This window comes from Passer montanus, unplaced genomic scaffold (assembly GCF_014805655.1).
Source record: "Passer montanus isolate IOZ18808 unplaced genomic scaffold, ASM1480565v1 scaffold26, whole genome shotgun sequence".
Lineage (NCBI taxonomy): Eukaryota > Metazoa > Chordata > Aves > Passeriformes > Passeridae > Passer > Passer montanus.
The window spans coordinates 655,737-671,361 of NW_024367261.1; the positions used below are offsets into that span (position 1 = coordinate 655,737).

The 15,625-nt window shown below is 36.5% G+C and overlaps 1 protein-coding gene across 2 annotated transcripts in view; it reads left to right on the top strand.

Moving 5' to 3' along the window:
- The window catches only part of CDYL (chromodomain Y like), a 104,622-nt gene extending 90,471 nt beyond the window's left edge, over positions 1-14,151 (top strand). For both annotated transcript variants that reach the window (XM_039712139.1, XM_039712140.1), the window contains 5 exons: positions 3,235-3,491; positions 4,094-4,266; positions 7,283-7,493; positions 11,092-11,235; positions 12,271-14,151. In XM_039712139.1, coding sequence (XP_039568073.1) covers positions 3,235-3,491; positions 4,094-4,266; positions 7,283-7,493; positions 11,092-11,235; positions 12,271-12,429 — 944 coding nt within the window. In that variant the 3' untranslated portion in view covers positions 12,430-14,151. The remainder of the gene's footprint in view (positions 1-3,234; positions 3,492-4,093; positions 4,267-7,282; positions 7,494-11,091; positions 11,236-12,270) is intronic.
- The last annotated feature ends 1,474 nt before the right edge of the window (positions 14,152-15,625 follow it).

A 15,625-nucleotide genomic window follows, 5' to 3' on the forward strand; every position in this document is an offset into this window, starting at 1 on the left:
CTGCAGAACAAAGTAGTCGTTTTAACTTCCTTTTACATCTCTATAGTGAAGCGTTGGCTGTGTCCAGTAGTACTACTGTCTTCAGCTCTGACATCACATTGTTAATAATTTGCAGGTGGAAAGGTTTTTATATAACTATAAGCTATCTGTTTACACCTTTAACAAACAGTTCTTCATTAGTTGACAATATCCAGGGTAAACTGCCTTTTATTTCAAGTCCTTACTTATTTTTGGAAGCTCACTTTGAAAGGAGATGGCTGTGGTGTTTTGTCTTTGTTATGCTATCTCCATTCATGTCTTAAAATACAGAACTGCTTTTGGTTTGTTACAAAACTCTGTTTTAAAATACTAAAATACGGCTGTAATTATCCTGAAGATAAGTAACCTTATGTAAAGTTCTCATGTGAGGAAATGTCTGGCAGTACAGTTAACTCTCAATTGAACTTTTATTTTCATCCCCATTTGCTGTACCGTGTGTTCAGGACTGAGCAGCAAAACAACTTTTGCCTGTGTACTGACAAAGTGAAACACTGCCTTATGTCTCTGAGTTGTCCCTTTGCTTCCAAGGACCAAATGGCAGGAGAAAGAGCCCCCTGTGCTGTCAGGTATACAGGGTCCCAAACTTCCATCATTAATGACAAACATTAACAAACATGTTTTAAACTTTTCTGTGCTTTATTCTGATCTGTACTGGCTGGCTGAGTCTCCCTGTGCAGCATTACTGTTTCTAAAGCTGACAAGATTTTTTTATTCCAGTCCAAGTATCCTGGAAGTGTGTTTACATGATTGGAAAGAGGAGACTTCTTCCTCTTCCAGAATTGCAGCTGTCCCTTGCTTGTGGTTTGAAACTCCTAACTATTGATAAGTGTCGACAGGGTTTATATAAAAAATCAGGAGGTCTCTTGCCAGTTCAATAAGCATGAAAATTGCCCTGTGGTGTTTACATCTTGATCTTTCTTGCCAGAAGTCTTGTCTCTCAAAGTATATAATCATTGTCTCTTGCATCTCAAAAGTAATTTTCTGGTATTTGAGTATGTCTTTGGAAGAATTGAGTAGTGGAAAAATACAGGCTCAGAGGTCTTGCACAAGTTTACTGACTCCTTGTTTTGGCTTAGTCTAGTCTGTCCTGCTCTCCCAATTCTCCGTGATTTTCACTATGGCTAGGACAAAAGACTTAAAAAACTTTGGTCGGGGTTTAAAAATCAGAAGTGATTTCAGTTGTTTCAATTTACATTTCCTATGGAAAAGCAAGCCAGTGATACCATTTAATCTTTAGTTCCTAGTGAAATATGGGGCAACATTGGTCTTCTTGCAAATTCCCTTTCAAGAGATTTCTTTTAAAGGAATGTAATTGCCATAATATGGTTTCAAAAAAAGTTGAAAGTCTTCCTCATCAAATTCATATTTAGTATACACCAAATTTTTATTTATTCTGCTGAAATGAAATCGAAAGGAATGTTATAAGCCATGGAAAATTTGGGAATAAATGTGAAAATTTTGTGTCAATACAAATACTAATACTTCATTTTGTTCATTTCTGTGTCTGAAACTGATCTCAAACTGAATCCAATCTCTTACTCTTCACTTTAAACAACTAAAAAATTCTGAATTGCCTTTAACTTCTTCACAAAAAGAAGTGAGGTAGTAAGAGGATTAAATCACTAATACAACAAGAAAGACCTTAAAAAATAAATATAATAACAATAAAATCTTGTTATTGTATAAATACTTAAACAGACAACTTGCCTAATTAATCATAAAGTATTTATAATAAAATATTTATTTTAAAATATTTGATATAAAAACTTCATTTATATCCATTGACAATTTCTGCAATATAAGTAGAAAAATGTATAATGTTCTAAATTTTAATTAAATTTAGTCTCTTCTTCTTATTATCTCTCTCATACTTCATATGAGTCAAGGTAAGCAGCACTTGAATACAGTGGAAATATCGAGATATTGGACATTCCAGTGTACTTAAGTGAGCCTCTTTAATGTCTTCATTGGACCCACAAGTGTTTGAAATTTGTTGTAAACAAACAAAACTTGAAATTAAAAAAAAAACTTTGAAAAACAAAATTTGAAATAATTTAATTTTAAAATATTATTTATTCAGAAAGATAATGACAAGTTACAATAACATTTAATTAATAATTTACTTGTCTGTGGTCTAACTTTACTTCTTAAGACATGCATTATGTTGTGAAGTACCTGTTAGTGAGAGAAGGACAGAAGATTTTAGTCTCAGAGCTCAATTCTCAGGAAAAGTCTTTAAAAACTTCACTGTCTTGAACTCCAACACACTTTCCCAGTATTTTTAACCCCCCTGTCCTATGCACACTCCATTACTTCAGTATGAAAAATTTGGGGGGTTTTTGCATGGAGACCTAAACATACAGAATCATTATAGATCCAGTATGTTCTCTCATTTTCTTTAACAAATGGTAATTATTTGGTGTGATGTTTCTGATGGGCACTGCAGAAAAACCTGTTCCTTCTGTGACACGAGGAATGGCCTGTTTACTTGCATGCCTTCAAACTCCCTCTGTGTAAGGGATTGGAAACAAGACCAGCAAAACTTAATTGTCTATTTGCCAATTCCAACAGCAAAAAATGTTTAACATGAGAAAGATCTCATTGTCTATGAATCCATTAGAATATCCATCATTTCATGGGTTTTGTGCTCCTCTCAAAGAAGTATAGTCTGCATTTCTTAATTTCCATTTTTCTTTAAAAACTCCTATGCTTTTTATGATCTTGTCAATCACATTCTTTGTTTTATTCTGTCTTCTTTATAATTTCTGATTGAAACAAAAGGCTTTTTGCTTTCTCTTAGCAATGTTGATGCTGTTAAATGACTTTAGAATGTTGGAAAGGGAGAAAGCAGACCAGTAACCTCCTGACATGCATTGGTATTAGGAATGTTAAATACACATTTCTTCCCTTCTAAAAATAATGTTAAATACACATTTCTTCCCTTCTAATTGTATGACAATTGGTCTGTTTGCCTTTTTCTAATTGTATGTTCTTAAAACAGCCAAATTAATTTCTTCAATCCTTTTGTCATTTCGGTTTTGCTCTGTGCACAGTGTCTCTTTCAATCACTTCCAGGAGACTGAGTTTCATGTTTAATATGTGTTCTTAATATGAGTTGCGTGTTTTCATGCTGATAGGGATTTTGAGGTGGGTGAGCTACTCAAATGTAATTGTACTTGTTTAAACTCTTTCCAGGTACACCCACCTTTATGGAAGCATTAGCAGCCAATGGTACAACCAACATTCAGACATCTGTAACAGGAGTGACAGCCAGCAAACGAAGGTTTATTGATGACAGGAGAGACCAACCCTTTGATAAAAGGCTACGTTTCAGCGTGAGACAAACGGAGAGCGCGTACCGGTACAGAGACATTGTTGTCAGGAAACAAGATGGATTCACACACATTTTGCTATCAACAAAATCATCTGAAAATAATTCATTAAATCCAGAGGTCAGAACAATTCTGATTTTGGGAGGGGAGGGGAAGGGAATTTGAAGTCCTTGCCTTGTTTCTGCTTGTGTTTCAGGCACAAATGTACACAAAACATGATACAGGTTCTTACTTGCAAGTTGTTATATGTACAGTTGACTCTGTGTGTAACTCACTTCCATTTAAAAACTTTGTTACCTGACCATGTTGATGTGTACTGTCTTTTATGAGCTGTGCAGTGATTTACAAAGTGCACCTTGAAAAAAGCTTTAGCCTCAATTAAGGTTCTTTTTTTTTCTGTACTGGTTGCATATGCCATCTGCTGTCCAAATTACAGAAATGCTGAATGAGTGTTTTAGTTACAGATAACACCTAATAGATCTTTCCTTAATGATTTAATTATCTTTGTCTAATTACATTTTTGAAATGCAAAGTTTCTAATACATTAACTACCCCTTTTTTGGATAATGAAGAAAGTTAACTTTTGTAATAAGATGCTTGAGTGGCTCCTAAGGAAAAATTAAAGGTGTTGAAGGGTGTCTTAGGGGGAGGAAGGGAAGAGAACAACATGCTACTTTGCAATGATGGATTAAAATGATTCTTATGAAATTTTTATTTTCCAGGTAATGAAGGAAGTCCAAAGTGCACTGAACACAGCAGCTGCAGATGACAGTAAACTGGTGCTGTTCAGTGCAGTTGGTAGCATTTTCTGCTGTGGTCTTGATTTTATTTATTTTATACGACGTTTAACGGATGATAGAAAAAAGGAAAGCACTAAGATGGCAGAAGCTATTAGGTATGTATGGCTATCTTCAGTCATTTGATGGATATTGTTCATCATATGGGCTGGCTTGTTCTATCTTTATTTCAAAAGCCTCTTATTCAAAAAGATCTCAGACATTCACCTGGTACATTATAGCGTGCAGCACTTCTTCATGCTTCCTGTCCTTTTCTATTTGGGTTGTCATTTCATGCATTTTTCATTTTAAATTTTAACTGTGAAAATTGGGAGTATTGTAATACTCCTCCAGTTAAAACCAGTATTAAAATATTTCAATAGCCATAGGGTTTCCAGAAAACAAATTTAATACACCAAAAATTCAAGACATGTATTGAATGAGTAAATTGATATAAGTACATTCAGAGAAGTAGAATGATGGGTATTTTAGAGGAGTAGATTAATACTGGTGATCATCCCAATGCCAAGTACCTAACTTAACATTTAAACAAATTGATCTGAACTATTACCAAGGAGAAGAAAATATATGGAAAAAAAGTATGGATCTTGGACACACATTTTGACAATACAAAGAAGTACATTTGAGCACTGGTTTTGAGAGCCTGGTCTCTTGCATTCTTCTAGAGTATCTGGATTCTTTCAGAGCCCTTCTTCTGTTGTTGTTATCAATGGTCATGTTTCTCAAAAAAGGCCATGGACGTGTAAAGTCTGTTTCATTGGAGGCACAGTTAGTTTGTAAAGATGATTCTAGTTATTTTTATCAAAGGAAATTCTGCAGTCATTTCATGTAAAAGTTGCTTATGCAGTGACTTCAGATGTGGCCAGAAGCTCTTAGCACTGAGCTTCTATCACTGTTTTAATTTGGGCCCTTTCAGAAACCTGTTTCTTCACCTTATGTTCATTGTTAATAAAATGGGCAAAGGTGACTTAAATGACTTATGAACACACACCTTCCCTTTCAAAGAAGGTATTTTTCATGTATGTTCTAGACATGGTCCTTTCTGGAATATTCAGACATGATTAAAATTAGCTTACGTCTCTGAATGGGATATTTGTATGATGAGATGGTTCCAGGTTTGGATTTGGGGTTTTTTTTGCATTGAGCTGTTTGAATTTGTTAGCATGAGTTAAGAAGGACTGTGATAACGTTTAGTGTTGAATGCAATATAATAAGTTAAGCATGAGTAGCTTGAAGGACATGAATATTAGCATGAGTTAAGAAGGACTGTGATAACGTTTAGTGTTGAATGCAATATAATAAAATTATTGTGTTTTGTAGAAATACAAAAATATGTAACACAGATAGGGAGAAAACTTTAAATTACCTGTGTATGTATTCATACATATGACTGTTTTTTTCCTAAGAAGCTCTTGGAGGCATTACTGTTTGAGAGCAGAGAAGCATCCATATTTTGTAGGTACTAATTGTCATTTTTTGTTCTCAGTGGGGATGAGAATATCCATGTCACCTAATAGCGTAGTACCCAGAGCATTATTAGCAACCAAAAGAGGGGAGATGAGATGGAGAGGTTTACAGGTGTGTGATATGGGATAATAGAGGTCTACTATTTATGTTCACAGTTTTAAAAAGCAGATTTATTTGTTAAGAAAAGCTCCTCAAGGAAGATCAATGATGCTTTGGCGATCTTCATTTATACCTTGTTATTGTCACTTAAAAACACATTTGTGCTGGTGCCATACGTAAATACAGTGAGGACCAAGCAGGGCTGTGCCACAGCTGTGGTGCCCAGAGGTGTGGAAAGGCTGCAGCTTTATCTGGGAGCTGTGGGACACATGGATGTACCAAAGTGCTGTATCAGCTGATACTTTTAGTAGGGTGTTAAATCTGCACCTCCCCAACTACTGTGGTGGCTTGGGCTGGGAGCAGTGGTAGGCTTTTACAGAATCAGAAAATGGTTGAGGTTGGATGGGACATTGTAGGGCATCTTGTTCTACCTGCTCGAGCAAGGTCACCTAGAGCAGGTTGGCCAGGACCATTTCCTGGGTTTGTTTTTAATCTCCCGAGACTGAGAGTCCATGACCTTGTTGGCTGCCTGTTAGGTTACCCTCACAGTAAGAAAGTGTTTCCTGCTGTTGAGAGGGAACCTCCCATGTTTGTTTGTGCCCACTGCCTCAATGGGTACCACTGAAAAGAGCCTGGGTCTGTTCTCTTTGCATCCCCTTTCAGATAGTACTTTTACACTTTGACATTCCCTGAGCCTTCTGTTCTCCAGCCTGAATAGGCCCAGCTCACTGAGCCCCTGGGTCACCTCGATGCCCCTTTGCTCGATCATCTGGAGTCTCCCTTCCACTGAGATGTCCACAATGACACTAGGGCTGAGCAGAGGGGCAGGATCAACTCCTGCACACTCCAGACAACATTCCTCCTGAAGCAGTGCAGGATAGCACTGGCACACTGCTGGCTGGTGTCCACTGGGAACCCTAGCTCAATTTCTGCCAAGCTGCTTTCCAGCTTGTCTTCCAGCATACACTTGATGCCTGGGGTTGTTCCTCCCCAGGCACAATGCTTTGCACTTCCCTTGTTGAGCTTTAGGAAGTTCCTGTCAGCTCATTTCTCCAGGCTGTCGAGGTCCCTCTGGATGGCAGCACAATCCTCTGGTGTATCAGCCTGGTTTTGTATCCTGAGCAAACTCACTCAGGATAAGCTCTTCCCCATCAACCAAAGCATCAGTGACACTGTTGAACAGTGCTGGGCCCATCAATGACCCCGTGGGGTGCAACACTTAAATCACTGGCCTGTGCCATGAGTCCCCACCCTCTGGGCCAGCCATTCTGACATTTTCCAGTCCACCTCACTGTCTGCTCATCCAGCTCGTACATCAACAGCGTGACTGTGAAACTCTTACCAGAGAGTGCTGAAATCCTCACTCTGAGCTCTGTGTATCCACCTCTCTCCCCTCATCCACCAAATAACCACCTCATTGTGGAAGGTTATCAGGTTGGGTTTGAAAGTGATGTTACTGGGAAGATGAATTATTACGGAGTTTTCAAGGGCTGGTATATTTTACACTCTCTATATGTGTAGTGAGCACATGTTTCTGTTTCTCTTCAGGAATTTTGTGAATACTTTTATTCAGTTTAAGAAGCCTATCATTGTAGCAGTAAATGGCCCAGCCATTGGACTTGGAGCATCTATATTGCCTCTGTGTGACGTGGTCTGGGCCAACGAGAAGGCCTGGTTTCAGACACCATACACTACTTTTGGACAAAGTCCAGATGGATGTTCATCCCTTACATTCCCTCGGATAATGGGCCTGGCTTCTGTAAGTAGCTTGCAGGGTAGGGGCTGACAGCTTCACGATTCATTTGGGATAATTTACCCAGTGTGATTTCAAGACTTTTTGCCTTCCTGTGTTGTCTTTTTCTTAATTTTTTTTCTTTCTCTCATGAAAACCTTTCATGAGAAGCCACCCTTTATAGCTTTTCTGCTCCATGCTCCTACAACTTACTCTTCACCTGCATGCACAAAACAGAAAGCAGGCACGGGATTTAATCCCACCTTTGACCCTGATGGTGTCAGAAGGGTCATGTCCTGTGTACCAAGACAAATCTCCCCTGCTGCTGCCTCGTGGGGACCAGCCACGGGTGTGTTGCATTCAGCACAGGACCAGTGTGGCACTCGGTGTCACTGCACAGCAGAGCACTGTGACACCACCCAGGAGCAGTCTTATGCCACTATGTAAAATAACTATTTCAGGTGCCATGCATTCCTAACAAAAAGCTATTTAAGAATCTCCTATGTTATTTTCATGTTGCTTAGTGTTTTTTCATGCTATGTTCTTTGAAAACTTAGACCTACATCCTATTCCAATTTGGACAGTATGAAACAAGTGCTTGTGGCTACACCTGTTTTCCAAAATTGCTGTTTGTTATAAAAGGCATTTTTTTCCCTGTAGGTATTTATTGATTTTAAAAATATATATTAAAACACACCACTTCTAAAAGATCTAATAGCTAATGTGTCATATTTGGATTTAGTTATTAGAAAAGAACAGAAAAAGTAACTGAAACTGAATAAGAGTATCTTTAATATCTTAGCATGTTTCAAATTACTGATTGTTCCTTTCCCTTTTTATTTGGCCATCCATCCATTCATCCATCCATTCCATACATCCTCGTCCTTTAAAGACTTGTGGTTGTTACTTTTTATTTCTTTAGAAGTTGTACAAAAAACACAAGCTCTTCCCTAGTGTACTCTTTCATCTGTGTTTGTGAATGCTCTCATTCTTAAATATAAAGATTTTAATTCAAAGCTTCCAGTGGTAACAATTCCAAAATGATTAGTGCAAAAGGGGGAAAAAATCCACTGTTTTTGTACGATCCTTGACTCTCTGCAGCAAAGCAATGTCTCTGTGGGACAAAGCTGAACTTTACTCAGCACATTTCATGAAATACGTTCAGAATCCATACAGAAGGCTTTGATAAAGAATCATGGCTTTTTTCTGTAAAAGAGAAGTCAGCAGGAAGATGTTATTAATGAATAACATTCAGATGTTAATAATGCAAAACATTCAGGGGAAAAAATATACAAAGGAAAGAATTAAGGCCTCTGTATGCATCATAACATTTTCTACAAATATATCAATTCAGCAGGAGTAAGTCAGTCTTAAAATGCAATGTTGTTAGCTGCAGCTATGTAAAAATGTTCCATTGCAAGATTCCTGGAAAATCTTCCATGTGGGGTCAGTCACCTTCTGTGGGTGAGCTGGTCTGTTGTGGATGGAGTTACTTTTGTTCCTATTTTCAAGCGTGGGCTTATTCCAGGAAATTTGAGGTCCAAGTGAAGTTCCTCTGTAGAAGACATTTTCTACTCAGAGTAGAAAATAAAAGTTGCTAATGAGAATCTTAGTGGAATATTTTTATCACACTCATTTCTACTGCTCTAGTATATTTATTTGAAAGTACCCACCAAGTGAGTTAATTTTTGCAGCAGGTACAAGGCATGGTTATGATTAAAGCTTGTTTAGCAGTTGTTCTCCAGCAGATGTTGTGTATAGATCAAAAGTGAAGGTGCCAGAGCAAGAGGTTTCCCTTCAAAACCTGTCAAGTGAGAGCATCAATTGGAATGCTCACTTCTTGTGAGATTTTATGCTAATACTCTGTTACTGCTGGCAGAAATAAGATAACTGCGCCATTCTCACTTACGGTGTTTCATGTTCAGGAGAACTCAGCAGTTGCAACTAAGTTTTAGGGGGAAAAAAGACTTTCTGGCATTTGTTTTTATCCTTGCAAAGATACATGTCAAGAATATGTAGACCTGACCACCTGGCTTAAATGCTTGCATGTCCTAACTATTAGATTGACTTCACATGTTGATCTTTCATAGAAATGTTAAGTGGTTTTTAAATTATTTTGGAACACTAATTTTTCCCCAACTGTGTAGGAAAAAGGATTCCTTTTTTAGACAACCATGCATACATCTCTGATTTTTATTTAGTATTTCAGGTTATTATTACTGACATACATTCTGGAAAATGAGAAGGAATGATAAATGAACCTTGAATATTTGATACTGTGTTCTCCGAAGGTAGAACTATAGGATATAGATCTTGATCACAGTGCAAGAGATTTGGGTTTTTATCAACTGATACTGGTGAATCACAGCTTTCCATAGTAACTGTGAGAGATGTGCTGATGGTAAAATTGAAACAAAATATGTTAGGAAACTGGTTGGGTTTTTTTCTTGCATTCCTAATGGACCGGCAGTCGGGAAGTAAACTGCCAGTAGAGCCCAGTCTTTGTATTTCATTACAATGGAACAAATAAGAGACTGCAGAGTTTCCAAATTGCTTGATATGTAAAATGCAATAGTAGGAACATGGTAGCATAGCAAATAAATAACTATTTATTAAGTTAATAATTATTATTTAAAATCCTTAACTGAAAGTTGCTGAAATAATTACCAAAAGTTCCAGTATTAGAAAACATTAAAAACCTCAGTATTTTTCCCTCAGAAGTGTTACACCTGTCAGGTTTGTGTTCTAGAACAGCCTTATTTCTTATATTTCAAGAATCCAGTAATGGGTTTGTCATTTTTCAATGGAAACAAGTCATTATGAAACAATAACACTGATTTTTTTTTTTTTGAGGCTGATTATTACTCTGACTTCTTAATTTCCACTGCCTGTTTCCATGTAAATGCCACTGCAAACTGTATAAAAAGCTGCACTAAAACTAGAATTGAAGTGGCTGTAGGACAAAACTTTAATGGGGAAATTGGTAAATAGTAAAATGTATGATAATTACAAATCAAAGACATTTACAGAACTAGAGAGAGCATCTTCTTGCATGGCTTCTTGTACTCAATTCTGTACCTTAAACCATGGGCAAGATCTTTTAAGTACTGTGGGTTTTTAATAAGACTGCTATATCAAATTCTTAAAGGATTTATCAGTTCAGTATGGGACTCTTGAAGAAAATGTGAATGTTTATTTTCTATTAATTTGGTCAGAAATTGAAATACATCATTATAAAGGGCAAGCTGATGTATTCATTGCTGTTTTACAGATTTGCCAGGCATTATAACCTATTCTCACATACGCAGACAACCAAGTCAGCAATGCTGCAAGAAAGCCAGAGCTAACAAACATTCACAGCTGGGAAATGACTAAAGCCATTTTCACATGTAACCATTGATCACAGACGTCCACATTTCAATAACTACTGACCTAGTACTGGCCAACAATATGGACTAGCCAGCTGTAGGCCAATATTTTTCTTTTTTTAATTAAAACTTGGAAGAGCTGTACTAAAACTATTTCAAACAGTGCAGGCATTTTTCTTATTTGTTTTCAACATTTTTCCTTTGATGAGTTTTGTCTCATTACATTTCATACCAGAAGTAACTTTTTATCCCTTCAGGCCAATGAAATGTTGTTCAGTGGAAGGAAGTTGACGGCGCAGGAAGCTTGTGCCAAAGGACTCGTCTCCCAAGTGTTCTGGCCAGGAACATTCACACAGGAAGTAATGGTTCGAATTAAAGAACTTGTCACATGTAATTCAGTTGTAAGTTTTCTTTATCTTCTTGTATTTTTATGATTAGATGAATAAGAATTAATCGAAGTAGTACTGGGCTGCATCTTGTTTTCCTGAAAAAAAAAAAGGCTTTTCATGAAACAAGAACTGCATTATAGTACAGCAGTGTTTTTTGATGGATTTTTATGTATCTTTCTGGTTTGGGGGTTTTTAGGATTTGTTTTAAAGTTTCTGTCTGATTCTTCTTAACTGCAGTGTACTGTGGCGTTTGATAAGGAACATAAACCAGCATTGGATTTTTATAATTTAATCTCATCTTAACATAGTTGCTGAAGTCCAACCTACTCTAATCAACAGTATAAACAGTTGCCCTAGTATCTGCACAGAAACACAGAAATCTTGAGTTAGGTTGAGTTCTAATTTAAATTACCAAGGAAATAAATACAGTCTTTGATGTTGTGCTGGGCTTTTGTTTTATGAATAACACGTAGTGGTGGTGTGTGCTACTGGCAGTTGCACAAGAGAGCATCAAATAGTGGTAATTTTAACTTTCTTATAAGGAAAGTGCAGTACCAATTAACTGTTCTGTGCATGAGAAATTTTGGTTTTTAAAAGCAAATTATTCAATTTCTCAACAGAAAAAACAAATGAGATTTTTTTTCCAGTGTATTTTAAGTGCTCAAGAAATCAAGATCTGGCCAGTTATTAGAGCAGTTTGGGATAAAAGTGTCACGATTAGCCTTCACTACTATGGACTTGCACTTTCATGTAGTTTCAAAACCATATATATATTTTCATAGTTATTTTATGATTTTCATTATTTTCACACTTTGGTGCACTTTGAAATTGTGCTGGCATAAGGTAATGGAAATTTTGTGAGATGCCACAAGGAAGATGACTATGAGAAACATTTCTTACAGTCATAGTGATGAATTGATAAGCTTAAGTTGATAATCTGCTCCAGCATTTTTCCACATAAACCTGTTATATGCCCATAGAAGCACCTGGCGTGCTCAGTTCTCAGGCAATACTAACCCAATTCCCCCTTCTTTAATTTTGGCCCAGGTACTTGAAGAATCCAAAGCTTTAGTACGTAACATCATGAAGGTGGACTTGGAGCAAGCAAATGAAAAGGAGTGTGAAGTTTTGAAGAAAATCTGGGGCTCAGCACAAGGGATGGACTCTATGTTAAAATATCTGCAGAACAGAATTGATGAATTCTGAGGAGATGCCCGTGACACTGGAATTGTATTTCTTGGACATCAGGGCAAGCAAAATATGCCCATTTAAAAAACCCTTATATAAACTAACCCCTTGCTCAGCTTGGGAACAGGAGTGGACACACAACCCCCTCCCCTTTTATTGTCAAGGGGTTTAAAAGTACTGTATCTCTTAAATTTGAACAAAACTCCTTTCTCCCTGATTGTTACATGCAGATGTATACACACACAAGTCTATGTGTGTGCATATATCTATATATGTCTTTTATATATATATATTTATATATATATATATAGATATAAATGTAATATGTGTGAGAGTGTGTATGTAGACACACACACACAAGATAAAAAACTATAGAATGCACTACCAAACATCTCTTTAAAAGCTCTAGTTTTTGTTATCTTTGGCTAGTACTGTATCAAATAGAGAATTAATTAAAAAGTGAATGGTGTTGCATTGTTTTCTGTGTGGCAGGGAAGTCTGGAGTAATGCTTTTCTTTTTCATGAGAATACAGAATTGAAACGGGTATTAGCCAGCCCTTGCTTTCTCTGCCCAGTGAGTCAGCTTAGAGAAAAGGCATTGTCTCAGAAGAAGGTTGAAATACCTCAAGTAATGGAACATTCTAAAACTTTGGGGTAAAAAAGCCCTGTTAGGCTTAAGTCACACATATCCCCAAAAAGAGAGTGTGCTCAGGATTAAAGCTAAGGAAACACTCTGTTATTTTTGGGGGGGAGGTATACAGGGGGGAGGAAGGGGCAGGAGTATGTCTGATTCTTACCCAGACAGCATGAAGAAACCACTGTCTCTTAGGGAAAAGGAATGAGGGAGAGCCAGAGGGAAGTGGAAGGGGGAAGGAAGAAAAAAAACCAACACAAAAAAGCTTGTTTTGCAGTATTAGTGAATCACTGAATATCTTATGTATGAATATCCTAAGTTATAAGTTAGTTTTAGTGGGTTTTTAAAAAGCCTCTCTGGGGTTTTTTGTTTGTTTGTTTGGGGGTTTTTGTTTGTTTATTTTGGTTTTTTAAATAACTACATAAGTGCTCCTGTTGCTGGGTGAAAATACTACTTTATATACAGTTTGGGTTTTGTTTTTGGTTCTTTTTTCCTATTTGCTGGTTTAATTGATGTATTACACCAAAAATGCATTTTATGTTCATAAATTTTAGGTTCACTTAGAATATATTATTTAATAAGTTAAAATTCTTTTGGCACACTATTAAGTAAAAAAAAATCCTTAAAAAAAAAAAACTACCTTATATTAGATGTTTAATGTTCTTTGTCTATGCTTTTTTATTATTTGAAATATACACTATATGCAGTATGGTGTAAAAGAGTGCCCTGTGTAAATAGACCTATTTTGCATTCCTTTCAGGAGTGGTTATTGATTCCTGACTGCAGATATCTATTATTACTTGGGTATCTGTGCTTGCAATCTTATTGAATGTATTATGAAGAATGAAAATTAAATCAAACCTTATTTTTGTACAGTTTTGAACTTTTTACTTGGAACTGACCCACCTCCCCTTCCCAGTGGAGAGCTGTACAGTGTGTAAATCTGCCTTTACCTTGGATTGGTACAGTATTTTTGCATCTGTGGGACCTACTTCTTTGTTCTAGTAGTTTGAACTATATATAAACTGTACAATCTGTAAAGTTTTTATAGAATAAATATTCAGCTGTGAAAACTGGTTAAATAAAACTAATATTTCTTAACACATTTTAAATGTGGCTCTCTCACAGAGTTGTCTTTTTCAAAGACACTTCCATTCTAATTTGGAAGTTGCTGAAACAAATCTTGTAACTTAGAGGCTTTAATATTTGTTTTATTTTGTTTAAAACACTCTTCATTTCCTTCAGATTAAAACTTGAATATTAATTTATTGATGTAAATTTTATATAAGTTTTCTCTAACAGGAGGAAAGATGGGGAAAGAAGACATAGGAAGTCATTCTGCTCTTAATTATTTTGTTAGAGTTCAAACTAATGTTCAGTAAATGTTTTTTTTGCAATCTCCTAAAAAAGACTGTTTTCCTTACAATAGTGGAGGTTAAGTTAGCATTCCTTGGTTGAATTTGATTTTAGTGAAAAGGAGAATAAAAGATACCTTTACCTACGAGTTCTGTAATTTCAAACCTTTTGAGTTCAACTCACATTTGTGTAAGGTTTGCTTTTCTGGCACCTCTAAGGCCATAGTGTTCATATATATGTGCATCAGCTGGGGCGATTATTTGTGCTTTCTTTAAACATGAAAGAATTGTTACAGTGAAGACATTTAGAATTAAATCAGTTGAAGGCACAGGCAGTTCACCTGAAAAAATAATTCTACTTAATTAATATTTTTTATGTTGCTATCAGTCAGGCTGTTATGCTGCCTACAGTTTGCGTGATAAAATGTGAATAATTGATTGGCTGTTTAAATTCCTGTCTGACTGGAAAAAGTCATTCAAGCCACTTCCTATGCACTGCCAGTAACTCACTTGACACTGTAATGTTCTCATGCACAAATAGTGCACACCTTTTGTCCATGCACTGGACTACAGGAATAATGTTTCTTCAGGAAAATCCTTCCCATTCTTTTCAGTATCTTTTGGTGTGTGTGAAGGTTACAGTCAAGTCTAGTTCAGTCTCTGCAAAGCCATAATAGAACAAAGACAGGAACATTAATGACCTCTAATAACAAGCAAGAAAACCTGAGAGATCATAAAAACTGACTGAAGACATTTTTTTAAAGAGTGTTTTCAAGGCTTTTCTTCACAGAAGAGACAAGTCTTTGTTGAGCCTAATTCATTGCTGCTGCTTGTACTGTTTTACATAAATTTGCAGTACTGCATAGATTACCTAACCTAAAGCATCAGATTTAGGCTTTGATGGCTGAATCCAACCATAGTTACAGATGTTCTCCCAGGTACGTGCAGTCTCTGCAACCAGCATTTCTTCTACAGTTCCAGATTTGGGGTCATGGCCTCCCAGATGTAGTGGTACTTCAAAATGGGTCTTCTGTGTTAATTCTAGTGTGAATTTGGGGGAGTTTGGAGCAGCACAAATTGTTCAACCCACATGTAGTGCAAGAATTTAGAAACAGCATCTTTCTAAATTACTGTGGAGAGAACATCCCTCAGGGTTTTCTTTGTTAAAAAAAAAAAAAAAAAAAAAAAAAAAAAAAGTTTCCTGGTTTTCCTTCTTCAGGCATGA